At 56.1% G+C, this 14473-nt stretch overlaps 5 protein-coding genes across 5 annotated transcripts; 1 reads left to right on the top strand and 4 right to left on the bottom strand.

The window, feature by feature from the left end:
- Positions 1–126: 126 nt before the first annotated feature.
- Positions 127–604, bottom strand: N657DRAFT_235100 (uncharacterized protein). Its single transcript, XM_062786342.1, has one exon. It carries the CDS (start codon positions 567–569, stop codon positions 318–320), a length of 252 nt encoding a protein of 83 aa, XP_062651679.1. The 5' UTR covers positions 570–604; the 3' UTR covers positions 127–317.
- Positions 605–1616: 1012 nt separating this feature from the next.
- N657DRAFT_641974 (uncharacterized protein) lies at positions 1617–2093 on the top strand. The gene has a single exon (XM_062792248.1). It carries the CDS (start codon positions 1665–1667, stop codon positions 1917–1919), a length of 255 nt encoding a protein of 84 aa, XP_062651678.1. The 5' UTR covers positions 1617–1664; the 3' UTR covers positions 1920–2093.
- A 1089-nt stretch (positions 2094–3182) lies between these two features.
- On the bottom strand, positions 3183–3851 carry N657DRAFT_234849 (uncharacterized protein). Its single transcript, XM_062786340.1, has one exon. The coding sequence runs from the start codon at positions 3747–3749 to the stop codon at positions 3228–3230; it is 522 nt and encodes a 173-aa protein (XP_062651677.1). The 5' UTR covers positions 3750–3851; the 3' UTR covers positions 3183–3227.
- Positions 3852–7320: 3469 nt separating this feature from the next.
- Positions 7321–12181, bottom strand: N657DRAFT_678439 (glycosyltransferase family 41 protein; the record flags this gene model as incomplete). The annotated part of the gene is made up of 3 exons (XM_062796069.1): positions 7321–7959; positions 8019–10623; positions 10686–12181. 3 exons carry the CDS (start codon positions 12179–12181, stop codon positions 7321–7323), a joined length of 4740 nt encoding a protein of 1579 aa, XP_062651676.1.
- Positions 12182–12350: 169 nt separating this feature from the next.
- Positions 12351–13625, bottom strand: N657DRAFT_235066 (uncharacterized protein). Its single transcript, XM_062786341.1, has one exon. It carries the CDS (start codon positions 13266–13268, stop codon positions 12621–12623), a length of 648 nt encoding a protein of 215 aa, XP_062651675.1. The 5' UTR covers positions 13269–13625; the 3' UTR covers positions 12351–12620.
- Positions 13626–14473: the final 848 nt, after the last annotated feature.

The raw sequence follows: 14473 nt of genomic DNA, 5'->3' as shown, positions 1-14473 counted from the left end.
ATGGATACCAGGGCGCTGCCAGGGGGGGCTAGCAAGTTAGTTACATCCAGGCCCCTGGGTTCCAGTGGATGTACTGGTATTATATACAATACGCCGAGGGCATCAATTGTTACCGATCGCGTTCGTACAAAAACGACTAACTTGAGCGTCTTCCCTGCTGATGATGCTCGATCGCCTGTCAAATCAGACTTCTTCTCTTGGTTATTGTATGATGCAGCTGTTCAAGGGACGTTGCCGATCATGGCATCACCGGGATACCGGCGAGTTGGATGGAAATCTCAAAGGAGGCATGTTGTACATCTCAAAACCTGCCCCGCTTAGTCAAGGCATCTTGATAGAATGCCGGGCAAGAGTTCGGTCATTGACGTGGGACAGTTGCCTCCCATGTCGCTGATCAAGTCAGTTCCCAGTGACATGCACATGGTCGTCGAGTCCGTCGAAAGCGTCTGAACGGGCGACCTAGCAGCCTGCCAGCCGTAGTGTTGGAATTGCCTTCCCCGGCGGCAGGGTCCATTCAACACTTGCAGCAACGAAAACGGTATCAACGATGACACGCTAGACGACGGCATAAGAGAGCGGGATGCGGAGATCCCTCGCTACTGTACGGCACTTTCAGAACAATTGTTTCTGGCAGTCCCGAACGTCGAGCTGATGTCGCTATCCATGTCTTAACAAGTATCTTATAGCAGGGCCAAACCGTCTCCAAAAGTCGAAACAGCGGCACAGAGAAGGCAAGACAAGCGATCCTGTCGCATTCCCCTCGTTTGGGCCGACCCAGCCAACCGGCCGGTGCCCCGCGTGTCTTGGCTCGTATCGGCACCAATTTTGGGCGCTCCGTAGCTGTTCAGCTTTCGAGTTGAGTTGGTTCAATAAGATCAGTAACGGCAGCCCTTCATTTTCTGTCCCAGAATTGGTTTCTTTGAAGAAAGGGCGCAGTCGAGAAAGCGGTACGTACGAGACTGAGCATAGGCCCGGTAGACGGCGGCCAACTCTTTCCATGATGCGGAATTCCGATCGGTCGGGAAGAAGTTTGTGAATTGCGATTCGAAACGATCGCATGATTTGCGATCTGGGGTGGGATATCTTCGGCTCCAATCCCTTCATCAATCACATCAAAGGGATCCAGCGAGCCGGACCGTGCTGATCCCCTGCGGGTGGCTTCGACCCATCCACCTGGGTTTCCGGCCGGCTAAAACGCATGTTCCGGGTGCTTAAGGTACTGTATTGTATGATACACAACTTGCAATGTTAGCTTCGCTAAACATAACGCGCCCCATGTCCTATGGATCACCAGCAGCGACCGGGCAAAAAGCAAGTTTCATACAGTCGGTTCACCTGAGACAGAATCGCATCGCGGCTTCTCGTTTCGCACCAGACTTACGAAGATGTCCTTTCCGGCGAGGACTTGACCGATTCCAAGTTTTCTGGGATTAGTGACGTTCAGGTTGTCGAGCGACGGTGCAGACACGCTGGGCAAGTCACTCAAACGGAGGGGACTGCTAGCAGAAGCACTGGAACGTCCAGGTAGTGAGGTAGGTCACACAGAGTTCACGGTCGCATACACAGTAGGGAGTAATGGCGTCTTCAACAAACAACTTCGTTTGTGTGCAAAGTGGTGGCTCGCGGCTTCGACGGTCATGAGACAAGCGCCCAGGCGACCTCGAATGGCCTCGACTTTCAACGGCAGGACAGATAAGGCATTTCACGCGCCACGTTCTCACGATTTCCTAAATCTTTCCCAGACGATTGAATCAGCGGAAATATTCTGTCGTTACAAGCTCGCTCGACACAGGGCAGGGTCACGTATCCAGCGGGCTGCTGGCCTCCATCATCTTCCCGCTCACCGAGCAATTCCTATTTGCCAACCACGACGTCGTCACCCGCCTTCCCCAGTCCATGAGCCGTGTCCCAAGGCCTAGTTAGAGTAACAATCCACCATTCTGCGAATTGTCGGCATGCACATCTCCGCCCTGATGCGCATCTACTGTACTGTGTAGAAAAGGCATCGTGAGAATGGGTCGTTATCAATGTACGTACTCCGTACTTGCCGTGGATCACAACCCGACCGTTTCCGCCATGGTGCAAAAAACCGTTGTGGCAACCTGCTGCCTTGGAGGTGGGCTGCTGTAAGCTGCCGCTCGGAACGGAACGCCGTGTGGTCATCAGCCGAAACAGGCAAGCCTCGTGTGCCACGACGCCGGCGGCTCGGGCACCACCCTCCTCATGTGGCTAAAGCCCGAATCGGCGACCTGGAACCGGGAAGGGGAGGGTTTCCGTCGTCTTGTTACGGAGTAGCCTTGACACAAAAACCGTTGTCACACAGCGCCGGGTCGCGGGCATCCAATCACGCGATGTAGATCTTTAGAGGGGCACTCCTTCTTGGCCGCCACCAGGGCTCCCTGCAGGTACGTATCTGCGCCGTTAACCGTTCCTGGACAAATCTAGCGAACTTCCAGCTGAGCCTTGGACGCCTCGGCATCCCAAAGCGAGAGACCCTCCTCAACCTTCGGCGTGAACACAGCTTCGGCGGTTCCTGACTCGCTCTGTTACAGCTGTGTTACATACAATATAGTACCACTGTAATCACAGCCGTTCCGAACTCATCAGACGGCTACCGCCCGCTTCCACCCTATGTTTGTGTACGGAATATTGACTGTCGTCTTAGGAGACGATGTGACACCCCGCGCCTTTCCAGGTGCATGGGAACGGGATGCTTGCCCAGCTGCATTACTACACATACCATGATAATACTGTACAATTGAGAGTCTTCCGCAATACTCCGTACTTCTACGTTGCCCTGGGCCGTCTACTAATCCCGATCTTGTCTCAAAATAGTACAAAGCTAATTTCGTCGGCTGGCGCTCAACACTACGACCTTGGCGGGCAGTCGATGAACGGGACGATCGGGCAGAAGTCCGCATGCGCCAGAACCGGTTTCGACGTCATCAAGCGGAAAAGAAGCAAGCCTGTGTGTTCATCGATCGCCCTTTTGCTCATCACGCTTTGGCCACAAGGGTTGGCCGAATGCGCGCGCCAACGCCGCCACGCCCGTTCTTCAGCTGATCCGCCCACTCGATTGGATCACCAACAAAGCGCCAGACCCCTGTCCAGCTCAAACTCAATGCGGCCTTGCTGATGAGAAAATCCCCATGCGACCTGCAGCGGAGAGTTCCCCATACATACTGTATTCCCGAAGCGGCTTACCAGAGATCCCATTGATCAGACTATCACTGACAGCCGTCGATCATCCAAGGCCATGTACGGATAGTTGCCATGCTCTGGACACTGTCCGTTCTCTTCCAGGGAAATATCTGCCGATCTCTCCACTGGCAAGAACGAACCTCCGAGATCGTAGCCGTTGATGGGCGTGTAAAATAAGGCCGGTCCCCGTCTCGTTCATTGGTAGGGGAGGGCCCTGCCCTCCAGCTGGCCACCCAGGCTCTGAGACAATGAGGATCTTTAGCAGAAATGTGCTCAACGGTCAGTGTATCCATCACACGCAAGGCTTTGTGCACCCGCAAGAACACAAAGCGAGGAGAGCTAATCTCGCCGCGAGTGGCTCGGAATGCGTTGGAGATTCGGTTCTGATTAACCACCTGGTACCCGGCCTGTAAGGGCTTCCCTGTTGAGGAAAACGCTCCTCGCCTGAGGGTAGCTGAGATGGCCGCCGGCTGTGCCCTTTCAAATTGTGATTGTCCGGACGCAGCTTCGGAAGGCCGTGGGCAGAAAGGCCTCAACTGGCCGGTCATGTCCTATCATGGCCCTGCCTTTGGCCAGTCCGACTTGGTGGGTACGGTTACTACACAGGGCCATGGGAAAAGCCGACCCTGCTGAATACTGACGTGGCTCACCCGAGTTGAGCTTATTGTAGGCACATGGGGCCCACCGAAAACCGTCATCTTTCGCTCCCTGGCCAAGAGTCGTCTTTATCGGCCACGTTTTTCCAATTTCCATGGGATTTCATGATCTGTCGTTTCCCCAGCAGGGGCGGATGAACGATCCTGCTTGCCAGGCCCCATCAACCGGCAAACGATGCGGACTGGTGATGCTCAAGCACCTTTCTCTTCCAGGGATGCGCCCTCCTCACCAGCCATCTCTTTCCTGCATGTCTCTCATCTTACCTTGCCAAGTGGCGCCCCGCGATATCCGTATTCACGGTGACTTCACTCGCTTGGAAGCTTTCGGAGAGCGTCTCCTGCACTCCTTAGTGGGCTGGACTCGTGCCGTCCTGCTGGAGATGGCGCAATTCTGCGCTGGACGGGCTTGCGGCGAGGCTGGACTGTGCAGGTCCGTTGTGAATGGGGAGCGGTCTCGAGCGGAGTTTGAAGGAGGGTGCCGAAGAACGGAGGGCTCCCGGGCAGAGAGAAGGACGGCACGCTAACGGATTCGGGCCTGCCTCGCTTTCGGCTGAGCTTGCTTGTGTGTTATGGACGAAGGACAGGCTCACGCCCAGTCCCTGTTGCTCGCAATGGCCTCTCTCGAACGTCTCCTCGTCACGGGTGCTTGCTTTTGTTCAGTGGCTTCCAGCTGCCCAGTCTTTCTTGGCGGCTTGCTGGATGCGGATGAGCTGAAGGCGAGCTGAGGGTTGAGCTGAAGAGACAACAATACATGAGCTGGGACTGGGACTCAGGTCTGCAAGAGCTTTGCACTGAAGGAAGTTCACTCTGCTTCCATTCCGCTCATATGTGTATCAATCTCACATCCTCCATGGTGTGCTGGCTCATTTGCTAGTCAGTCAACTTCGCTTGTCTTCCGCCTTGCCGCGCTGGGGTTCGGCCAACAGGAAAGGACCGCACCAGCTTGCTGCGAAGCGAGCAGATGGACGGCGACCACCATCCCGTCCCAACCCATCTCATATCCCAGAAGCGGTTGGTGCAGACGCCGTAACGGGCTCGGTCGTGGTAAACGGTCAGTCTTGTCCTCATCGAGCTGCTGAGCGGGGAGTGGGCATTGGGCCCTCGGCAAGGCATGTCTCACTTACATCCACGCCCCCTCACCTCTCTCCCTGATCATCCTCTCCATTGACGAGGCTTCCTTGGGAAGCGAGGGGAAATCTATGAGATCACTACCTGGATATGATGCCTTACTGACCGGTTGGCTGAGCCAACCACCAGTCGTACCATCACTACACTATCACACCTCAGACGGAAACGATTCGCTGGAGAAATGTCTTGACTTGTTGTGCCGCTTCTGTATATGCAGGTCTCGCTTCATTTGCTCCCTCTCCCCGCTTCCAGATCATGTTGACCAGGTTTTCCAGCTGCGGTGCCGGCGCTTCTGCTGACAAATTCCGTGAATATCAATCTTTTTCCAGCGGCCGACGTTGTGATACCACTCGGGCTAAGCTTGGGCTTTTCCTCGGCAGTGCTTTGGCAGGTTGTGGTTGGGTCGAACAGGAAATTGGGCCGTTGCTTCCTCGCAGCTGAACGGGGGTCGTATCATAAGTATGTGGTGGCATCGGATATGAATGTGCTGCATACGGAGCTGATCAGTCAAGCTGCCTTGTCTAAACTTGGTCACTTTTATGTGCTGTTGATGCTCTGTCTGGTGGTGATGGGAGCGTGCGAGCTTGCCGATGAAGAAATCCCCAGCACCGGCCTGCTTCCGGACACGTCTTCCCCTCAGCAAGAGAAACGTTTGGGTAGGAGCAGGCTGTGAAGAAGGAGATGCCTAAAGCGGTCTGTGACATTGCTGTTGGATTTGGGTTGGCCTCGACCACTGTCTTGTAGACAATTTGGAAACTAGCTGTGGGAACTGAGCTGATAGACGGCTTTCCTAGTAAGAATTGGTCAAGTTTGGCTCAGTAGGCCAGTTTTGTAATGTGCACTTCCCATTCCCCACGAACTTCAATGCTGGGCGGGACACCTGGTGAGTTCGGCGTCCTCTTGCCCATGAAGATGTGGCTCAGCGTCGTACCTAACCCCTGAGTGACATCCACGTCCACTGCCCAAGGAGAACCTCGAGATTTCAGGCGGAGAACCGAAAGACGACGTCGAAAACCCCGCAGATATATCTCTTCTGTCCCGAAGTCACCGGCGGCGACTATTGATGGCCAGTACCAGAATTCCTCAGAGGTCCGCGGTCTAACCCAGCGGTCTCCCAGCCGACCAGCGTTGGAACGAGACGGGCAGCACTAGAGAACCACTCACGAACGGTATATCCAGCCTAGATTCCCCGAGACTTGGTCTGCTCTACTTGATTCCGTCAACTTCGAGGCGCGGTTATCCTTGGCTCGGACTCATCTCGCACACCTCTTAGCCGTCACAGCACCATCAGTCGCGACATCATCTCCCACCAGCATCGTGCCCTTTACCTCATTTTACAGAAATGCTTCTGCTGACATGTCACCCCAGCAACCAGGCGCACAGTTTACATACATATAGTCTGTTGACCAGCACGTTTCGATCCATCCATCCATCCATTTGCAGTCTCCAGGGACGAGCGAACTGCTCGCCCGCTCCCTCGCACACCCGGGACATACCATCACAGGCTGGGAGGTACTGATGAACCCACAGGCAAGATCACACAGAGGAGCTCAGAGAGACAATCAGCCAGCAAGGTATCAACACAAAGTAACAGATATCGATTCCATACCCCGCCATCTTCCTTCAAGCCCAGAAATCCGTCCAAACCAAAAACCCCAAGCCACTCACTATCTGGCCACGGAAAACGAACAAAAAACTACCAGAGAAGGGGCACCACTTTGCAGAGGCCATGCCACTGGTAGTTTAATATCGTACAGAAACCAAGCAACCATGGAGGCAAAGACATACAGTTGCTGTCTTTCTTACCACCCCAACAAGGAACCTCTCTAAGCAGGCCCTCCACAATCCCATGCCATGCTTCCTGCTCAACATCAAGTCAAGCAAGCACCGAGTGAAACCCACACCGAACGAGCAGGAAGCGGAGTCGACTAAACTCGTGAAATGTGGTAGTTGACGTCCAATTGCTAGCTCGCCCTTGATCACCGCCCCCTTTCAGAGAAAAAAGCCGTTCTTCATACGACAGAAAACAAGATATCTGCAACAGCATCACAACCGCAAAGCATGTCTAAATCTAAGTAGGTATCCTTCGCAAAACAACAAAAAAAAAAGAAGAAGGTAGAGAGAGAGAGGGGGAGAGAGAGCGAGCAACAGCCGCTCTAAAGCATGCCAGCACAATCTCAAACCCCTTCTCCCAGCCCCTCAGCGCCATGTTATCCCCCGTTTCCTCATCCCTTTCAAAATACATCTAGGCCGTCACGTCGCCAGAAGATATAACCGTAACCCTACCGGCTCCCCTTCCACACAAACCCAAAGCCCTCGGCGTCACGACAAATCATCAAAGGTATATATCTCCGCCCTCGCCCCTTTCCCACCTCGCCCAGGCAACCTCATACGCCTCCTCCAGATCCCTGACCCACCGCCGCGTATCAAACAGCGCACAGGTCCACTTGCTCTCAAACAGCAGCTTCCTCAGCTCGGCCAGCCTCCCGACCCCTTCTCGATACTCTCCGTCGCGCGAGGAACGATACGCCAGCCCATTCGTCAGGTGCACCGCAAACTCCTCATACTCGGCCTCGTCCCGCGCAATCAGCTCCCTGGCCGCCTGCTCCCCCTCGGCACTCTTGGGCAGAGCCCCCTTGAGAATCGACGCCGCCATGCGCGAGCACATCTTGTACTCGTACCGCGGCAGCGTCAGCAGCGGGGTATTCGACCAGAGGATATCGGCGGCCGTGGTGTGGGCGTTGCACTCGGGCGTGTCGAGAAACAGGTCGCAGACGCGGGCGCGCGAGATGTGCTGGAGCTTGGGCGCGACGTCGGTGAAGATAATGCGCTTGGCGACACCCTCGCCGCCCCAGTCGCGGGCCGTGCGGCGGAGGTGGGTCTCGCCGAGCTCCGGGAAGCGGAGCAACCAGAGGTAGGCTCTGGGCGCGGCCGCGAGGATGCGTAGCCAGGAGCGGAAGGTGGTCGGGTCGATCTGAGAACAGTGTTAGCAACATGCGCCCCAAGCATTAGTAGCGCGGCGGGCGGACATACCTTGTAGAGCTGGTTGAAGTTCCCAAGGAGGATGGCATCGTCTGGGAGGCTTGGGAACAGCTCCTTGCGCATCCTCCACCGTCTCCGCTGGTCCTCTTCCCATGTAATGTCTTTCTCATTGTGGCCATCAGCCGACTGAGCGTGGTCGCAGCAGAAGAACGTGTCGCGGCAGAAGATGATGTTCTCCGAGTAGATCCAGTCCTCGGCATCGGCGTCGGCCTCGTCGCGGAAGACATCTTCCAATGTCAGATTCCTGCGATGAGGCCGGAGAGTCGACCTTGGAATTGCAGTAGCGTCGGCCAACAAGTAGTCGCACCACTCAGCACCCAGCGTGCCAGCAAACCCCATAAACGACATCTGAATTGGCGCAGGGCGGGCCGCGAAGATCTCGTTGCGCGCCCCGCGGGTGTAGCCGTTGAGGTTGACCAGTATGTGGATTTTGTCTTTGACGATCTGGTCCACTAGCCTGTCGGCGGACCAGGTGCTCACGTCTCGAAAGACCGGAGCCTCGCGCTCAATCTGCTGGCGGTGTATGGACCTGTCACTGGCTGTCGTGGCATAACAGAACGCCTTGACGCGTTTCGGATTGTGCATGCCAAAGACTGATTGCATCAGGTGCGCCAGAGGATGATTATTGAAGTCAGACGAGACGTATCCCACGTTCAGATGAGGGCTCGGCGGATCCGGAGGCTCGTACACAGTCGCGGGGATCCAGGGCGACCGAAGCGTCGTGAAGGATATCCTCAGGGCGTTCCTCTGCGAAATCATCCGAACATCTTTCGCTGGCAAGGGACAAGTGAAGGTGTGGAACGGCAGAACTGTCGGCGCCGATGGCACGGAGAGGCTTGCAGGAGGCTTTGGCCGGCGATACGAAGCGGGCGATCGGATGCGCTTGATGTGCTTGTCCTGGTACCAGGATCGCATGGCAGTGATGGTGGAGCGCTCAATGAGACGCAGAATCCGATACCCCTCGCCCGGCCGTCCAGCCCATTTTCGAAGTTCAGCTTCCAAGTCGAGGGAGGCGTCTGTGATATCCACCGCTGCGTCCCTCAGCTGGGCCGCCAACTGCAAGATTGACTGCTCCTGCAGAAGTCCACAGCCCCACGACAATGATTCCCTCAACTGCCGCCTAACAATGTCAACTACGCGCTTCATCAACCCGCTGCCCTGGCCTTGGCTCTTGACGTCTTGGAGCTTGCCGTTCTCGTCCACATGCCAGCGGTCATACCTCCCGCCGGCGAGCAGAACGCCACCGCGACCCCTCCAGTCGCACACCGAATTGAGAGCAGTCGAGAGGCCGCAGACCGCCTCCGCGAAGTCAGGGTTAGATGCCACGGCCCGCTGGTAATACTTGATGGCATCGCTGACCCGTCCTCTATCCTTGACGGCGTTGGCAAGGTTTGTCAGGGCGATGTCAAACGTGCCATCACAAGCCACAGCTTGCTCGTACATCGAAATGGCCATGTCGAGCTGGCCAATATCCTTAAGCAAACTGCCCAGGTTGGTGTGGAGGTGCACATGCTTAGGATCCAATGTGAGACCGTACTGGTAGTAGGCGAGTGCGAGCGAAAGCCCGCTCCCTGGGACAATCCCGGGAACGCTTGCGGCGAGGCCCATGTCCGAGACGGAGATGTATTGAACCGGCGCGGTTTGCTGTACGCCGGCAAGGAGAATTCCGACGTTGTTGGCGGTTGAAGGGCTCTCTTGAAGGGAGAGGGACAGATAGTACAGGGCCAGGATGTCACCGACCCCCGCAGGTTGGCGAACAAGGGCGGAGTTTGAACCGCCATTCGACATGGCGTCCTGGTATATCTTGGCCAGGGAGAGCAGGGAATTGCTTGTCGTTGCCACCACAGATTTCCTGTGAGCGCCCTCAGGCAAGTGCTGGAGCCCGGGTAGCTGGCCCCCCGTGGAACCAAACACAAACTGGGCCGTGAGCTTCGCCTTATCTGGAGGCAATAGCAATGGTTCGGATAGACTCCTCTGGACCGAGCCTAAACGTTGTCCTGACCGAGGATCCCGGGGCGCCAGAACTGTCTGTATCCTCCTAATGAGAGCCTTGACACCGTGGATATGCTTCCCCGCACTGATGGTTACCACCTCTTCAAAGGCCTCGGATGCGCGGTCAGTGTCCTTCAGCGAGTACAGCATATTCCCCTTGGCATGAATAAGAAGAATCATGCGGCCATTCTCGCTACCCGGAATGCGATAGCCACTGGAACCGAAGCCAGGAGCCTTGGTGTCTTCTGCGGTGGAAGCGAAGCGCTGCTCGGGGCTGTCGGTAGTCTCCGAATCCAACACGTACAAATCTGGGTCCGACTCGGCAGCTGTCATTGGAGAAGAAATATCTGCCTCGCTAGCAGTCTCGCTGGCCTGCTCCCGAGGTTCATCGGGTCTCTGTATCTTTAAGGAGCGCTGGATGAATTCGATCGCGTTCACTGCTGCCGCGTTCCTGTGTAACGAGCACAAGAGACTGACAAGATGCTCGACGGCTTCCAGGAAGCTCGGGCGCAACTTGATGGCTTTCACCCAATGCTGCTCCGCCTCTTCATGCCTGTTCAAGCAGTACAGTGTCGCGGCTATGTTGGAGATCGCTTCCACATGGCTGGCAGCTGTTAGCATATTGGATTCATCAAACACCGGATCGAGCGGTGCACGGGAACCCACCTTGGGTCTAAGCTCACGATTCGCTTGAACCATTCCAGGGCCTCCTCGTAGCGCTCCAGCCCATAATAGAGGCAGCCTCCTAGCAGCATCCCTTCTGACCACTTCCAGCCGCTCTGCTCGCAGAGGGTAGAGAGCATTTCTAGCGAGGCCCTGGCGTTGAGGACAGGCGAGCCAATCTCGTGATATGGCCGTTGATGGTGGTCGTGGGCAAATGCTCGTGCGGCTGCCTCCTTCTGCGCCAACTGCTGTGCATAACTTGCCGTCGAGTCCAGGGCGTATAATGGCCGCGCTTTGATTCCGCTGCCGGTGGTTGTGGTGGAAGGTTTCGGATATACCATCATCTTGGAAGATGGCCTTGAGCTCGAGCTGCTGCGGCCTTGGTATGCCTTTTTGGCCGCGGTAAGATGGAGTAACAGATCATTGTAGGCCTTGTGAGCGTTTTGCAGCGCCCGTTCCTTGAATCGTGTTGGTGAGCTTGCTTCGTTCGCAGGAACGGGCCGTGTCATGTGTCCAACCCCGGGCGTCGTTGGCATGGAGTTTCGTAGGGGATGGGCGGCATGCTGCACCACGTAGTTGTGACCATACCGAGCGAAGCCGTCATCAACAGGACGGCCGGGCAGAGGCAAGCCGAAATGGTGGGCTTGTCCCAGTCCCGGAGCATTGACCAAGCCTGGGTGTATCGCAGACTCGGGTCCCATGAAAGCACTATCGACGGAGGTTTGCGGCGTGAAATTGTTTGCAAGCGGGATCAAGGTCTGGTAGCCGAGACTGCCATCCCTCCAAACCGGCGGCTGCTGGTAACTGCCAGGACTGTAAATAGTTTGCGACAATGGCTGCTGGAGGCCCGGAACGAAGACGGGTTGTAAGCTGGGCCCCCCACGGTAATTGTGCGGGGGTGCAGGTTGAACAAAGTTTGCACCATCTCCCGCAACCGGATCCAATGTTGCGGTTGGCATCCCCGTTTCCCATCCCCCCGGTGTTCCGAGAAGCCCACCCGTACCATCTGCCATATCGAACCGGCGTTGGGGTGTTGGCGCTGAGTACACCCAGGGGCCGGCTGGGGTTTGTTGCAGTACACCACCAGCAGATCGATTGGACGCTCGATGAGCCACAGCAGTTGGGAAGATCTTGGACGAAGCAGGCACAATCATGTGCTTCAGCGCTGGGGGACCTGAAGCCAAGTGAGTTGACGAGCCGTCATAGCCATTGTCGATGGTTCCACTGGGGGTCTTTCGCCGAAGGGAGTGCTCCGCTTGGTCGTGCGCGTGCAGGCGGGTGAAGGAGGCTGTGATGCGGTGCAGGGCTGGGGGATGTTGGGCGCTGCGCATGGCAAAAGCACGAGGTGTTGACTCGGTGCCATGGAGAAACAATGACGGCTGTAAGAGTTGGGGTCCATGTTGATGCGATGAGTAGTTGGGCTTCAAATGCCCTTCGTGAGAGCTGAGAAAGTCAAGCGGGGGTTGCACCATCGGGTGCGCCTGCACGAGGGGCAGCATCGTGACTTGTCATCAAGTTGGCGGACCGGCGGCTGAAGAACAATATATCCCAGTGACGGAAAGTTGGTCGAGAGAACGGAAATCAGATTCAAATGAACGACGCTTAAGTACAGGGGCCCCGCGTGGTGTGCGATCAAGCCGGATCCGTCATAGCCACGAGTCGATTCAGATCATGGAAGTCGTCCTCGCTGTGGTTTTCGTCGTCGTCGCCGCAGTCCTGATATCAGATGTTTATCAAACACTCAGCCATCGAGGTACCGTCGCTTCATCTGGGCGGAGCAACCGACTGAGCAAAGGCGCCGACCCAGCCAATGCCGCCCAGGGCTCCGGACCATGCAACGTGCGTGTCGATTCGGGGGTCTGTGATTCGTGCTTGGTTCTTGATCGGTCAAGTGCACAAAAGAGACCTCCGCTCCTTCACCGGCAATACAAAAGCACCTCAGATCCCCCTCTTGTTGTTCTCAAACCGATCAGGTCCCTGGCGGAGTCGAATGTGGAGTTGATCGATGGGACCGGACGGAGGAGGACGAAAGAGGGGGAGGGAGGAATGAGAATTGGCGGGGAAGTTCGAAAGTGCACTGTCGATCGAGCGTGGATAGAGTAGGGAAGGCGCGCTGCCAATGTGGTCGGTATGAAGCTTGAACTTTGCCAGTACTATTTCAGTGTGTTCCGTCCTTGAGATGCAACATGGCTCAACAAACGAACGATTCCAGATAGGGTTGCTGTCCCAAGAAGGTTCTAAGAGTGGAACAACGGCCGTTTTAAAGCCAGGCGGTGCACGACAGGCTGCGGGCGTGCCCGGCCCAGCTAAGCCCATGCAGGGCAGGCACAGGGCGTGGGTGTGTTTTATAGCGGGGCGCCTCCACACCGTACCCAGGCTCACGGGCGCTAAGGCCCTCACTGCAGCACCATGCTGCAGCGCCTGGCTACCGGCCGAACAATCACAGCCCGCCTTACGCCAAAACGCCAATTTTGTGTGTGACGACCATGTCTCGTTTGAGTGACCTGGACCACGCCATGTCACCCTCTCGAACATGGGTTGCGCCCTGGGGTGCTTCCTTGATTGATATCTGTACGACCAAGCCATCTTTTTAAACTTGGTTCAATCCTGACTGAACCGTTGTGAGATGAATGTGATAGGCAGGAGCCCTGGACGGCGGTGTAGTTATGGCGTCTGATCTCTCTGCTACGCCAACTGTATGACACGACGAGGCAGAGAAAGAGATGGAGAATAGCTTGACGTTCATGGATCCTGGGGCTTGATGCTTTGTGGTGTGTGTCGCCATTCTGTGTGGCGTCGGGTGGGCTGCCGCCGACCACGAAAGGTCATTCCAATGGAATATGGAACAGCAACAGTCGCAATAAGAAAATCAGTCAGACATGCAGCTCAAACAGATCAGACACATCTCGTGCTTCCTTGGCTTGGACTTTGTCTGCCCACCTTGGCCCGGCCTGGATTACACGGCTGCCAACTAATATAACGTAGGTATTTATTCTCAAACCAGTGTTCTATCCGCATCTCGCCATCGGGCTCTCACCAACCACGGCTACAATGCCGCGGCAGAATGATCTCAGCAATCATGCATGCAGTCACTCACACCAGAGCTTGACCAGTGGCCCCGCGAAATGGCCGATCAGCACGCCCACTGGCTGAAGCCACTTGCTCTGCAAGCCTCTCAGATACATGGCACACTACTTTTTCTAAAGCCTGACACGCAGGCGATGCAGTCGGCCAACGCATGGAGACAGAAAAATGAAACCTAAAAAGACAAGCGAGCAATCACTTTGTTTGGATTCCATGGGGGGTGACGACCGGTAGAGTAGGCCCTCCGCTTCCCTGGCCGCAGGGCAGGTTGACCAGAACGGCTGGCCTGCATGAGGCCCGGAGGGCATGAGATGCTTGGATCATGGATGTGTCCTAGATGGGCCGCCGAGCCCGCCTCCCGCGGGCAAGGTTGCTTGGCTGGCTAACAAACTTCCCGCCCGCAATTCCCATCACAATCCTCCCTTGCATCCTCTTCCCGCGCCGCTCTCACTTTCACGGCATGAAAGAAACTCGTAAGGAGATGAGGCAAAAATTACGATAAAGAGGTAATCAAACACTCAAGATACCGAACTGACTGGTGGGAACTTGCGACATCCTCGTCCCCTTCAAATTTGGGACGCATGTGAATGGGATTCCGTCGCAAGAAACCCCATGTTGCGTGTTGTGAAAGGGAGGTTCAGGGGGGTCGCGGGGATGGTGGCATCCGTAACGGCCACAGCACCACAGCTCAACGGTCCTCCAAGACT

Source organism: Parathielavia appendiculata, assembly GCF_033297405.1.
Source record: "Parathielavia appendiculata strain CBS 731.68 unplaced genomic scaffold N657scaffold_2, whole genome shotgun sequence".
NCBI classification, from domain to species: domain Eukaryota; kingdom Fungi; phylum Ascomycota; class Sordariomycetes; order Sordariales; family Chaetomiaceae; genus Parathielavia; species Parathielavia appendiculata.
Note: the sequence above shows the minus strand (reverse complement) of the source record. Positions and strands in the feature narration are given on the sequence as shown.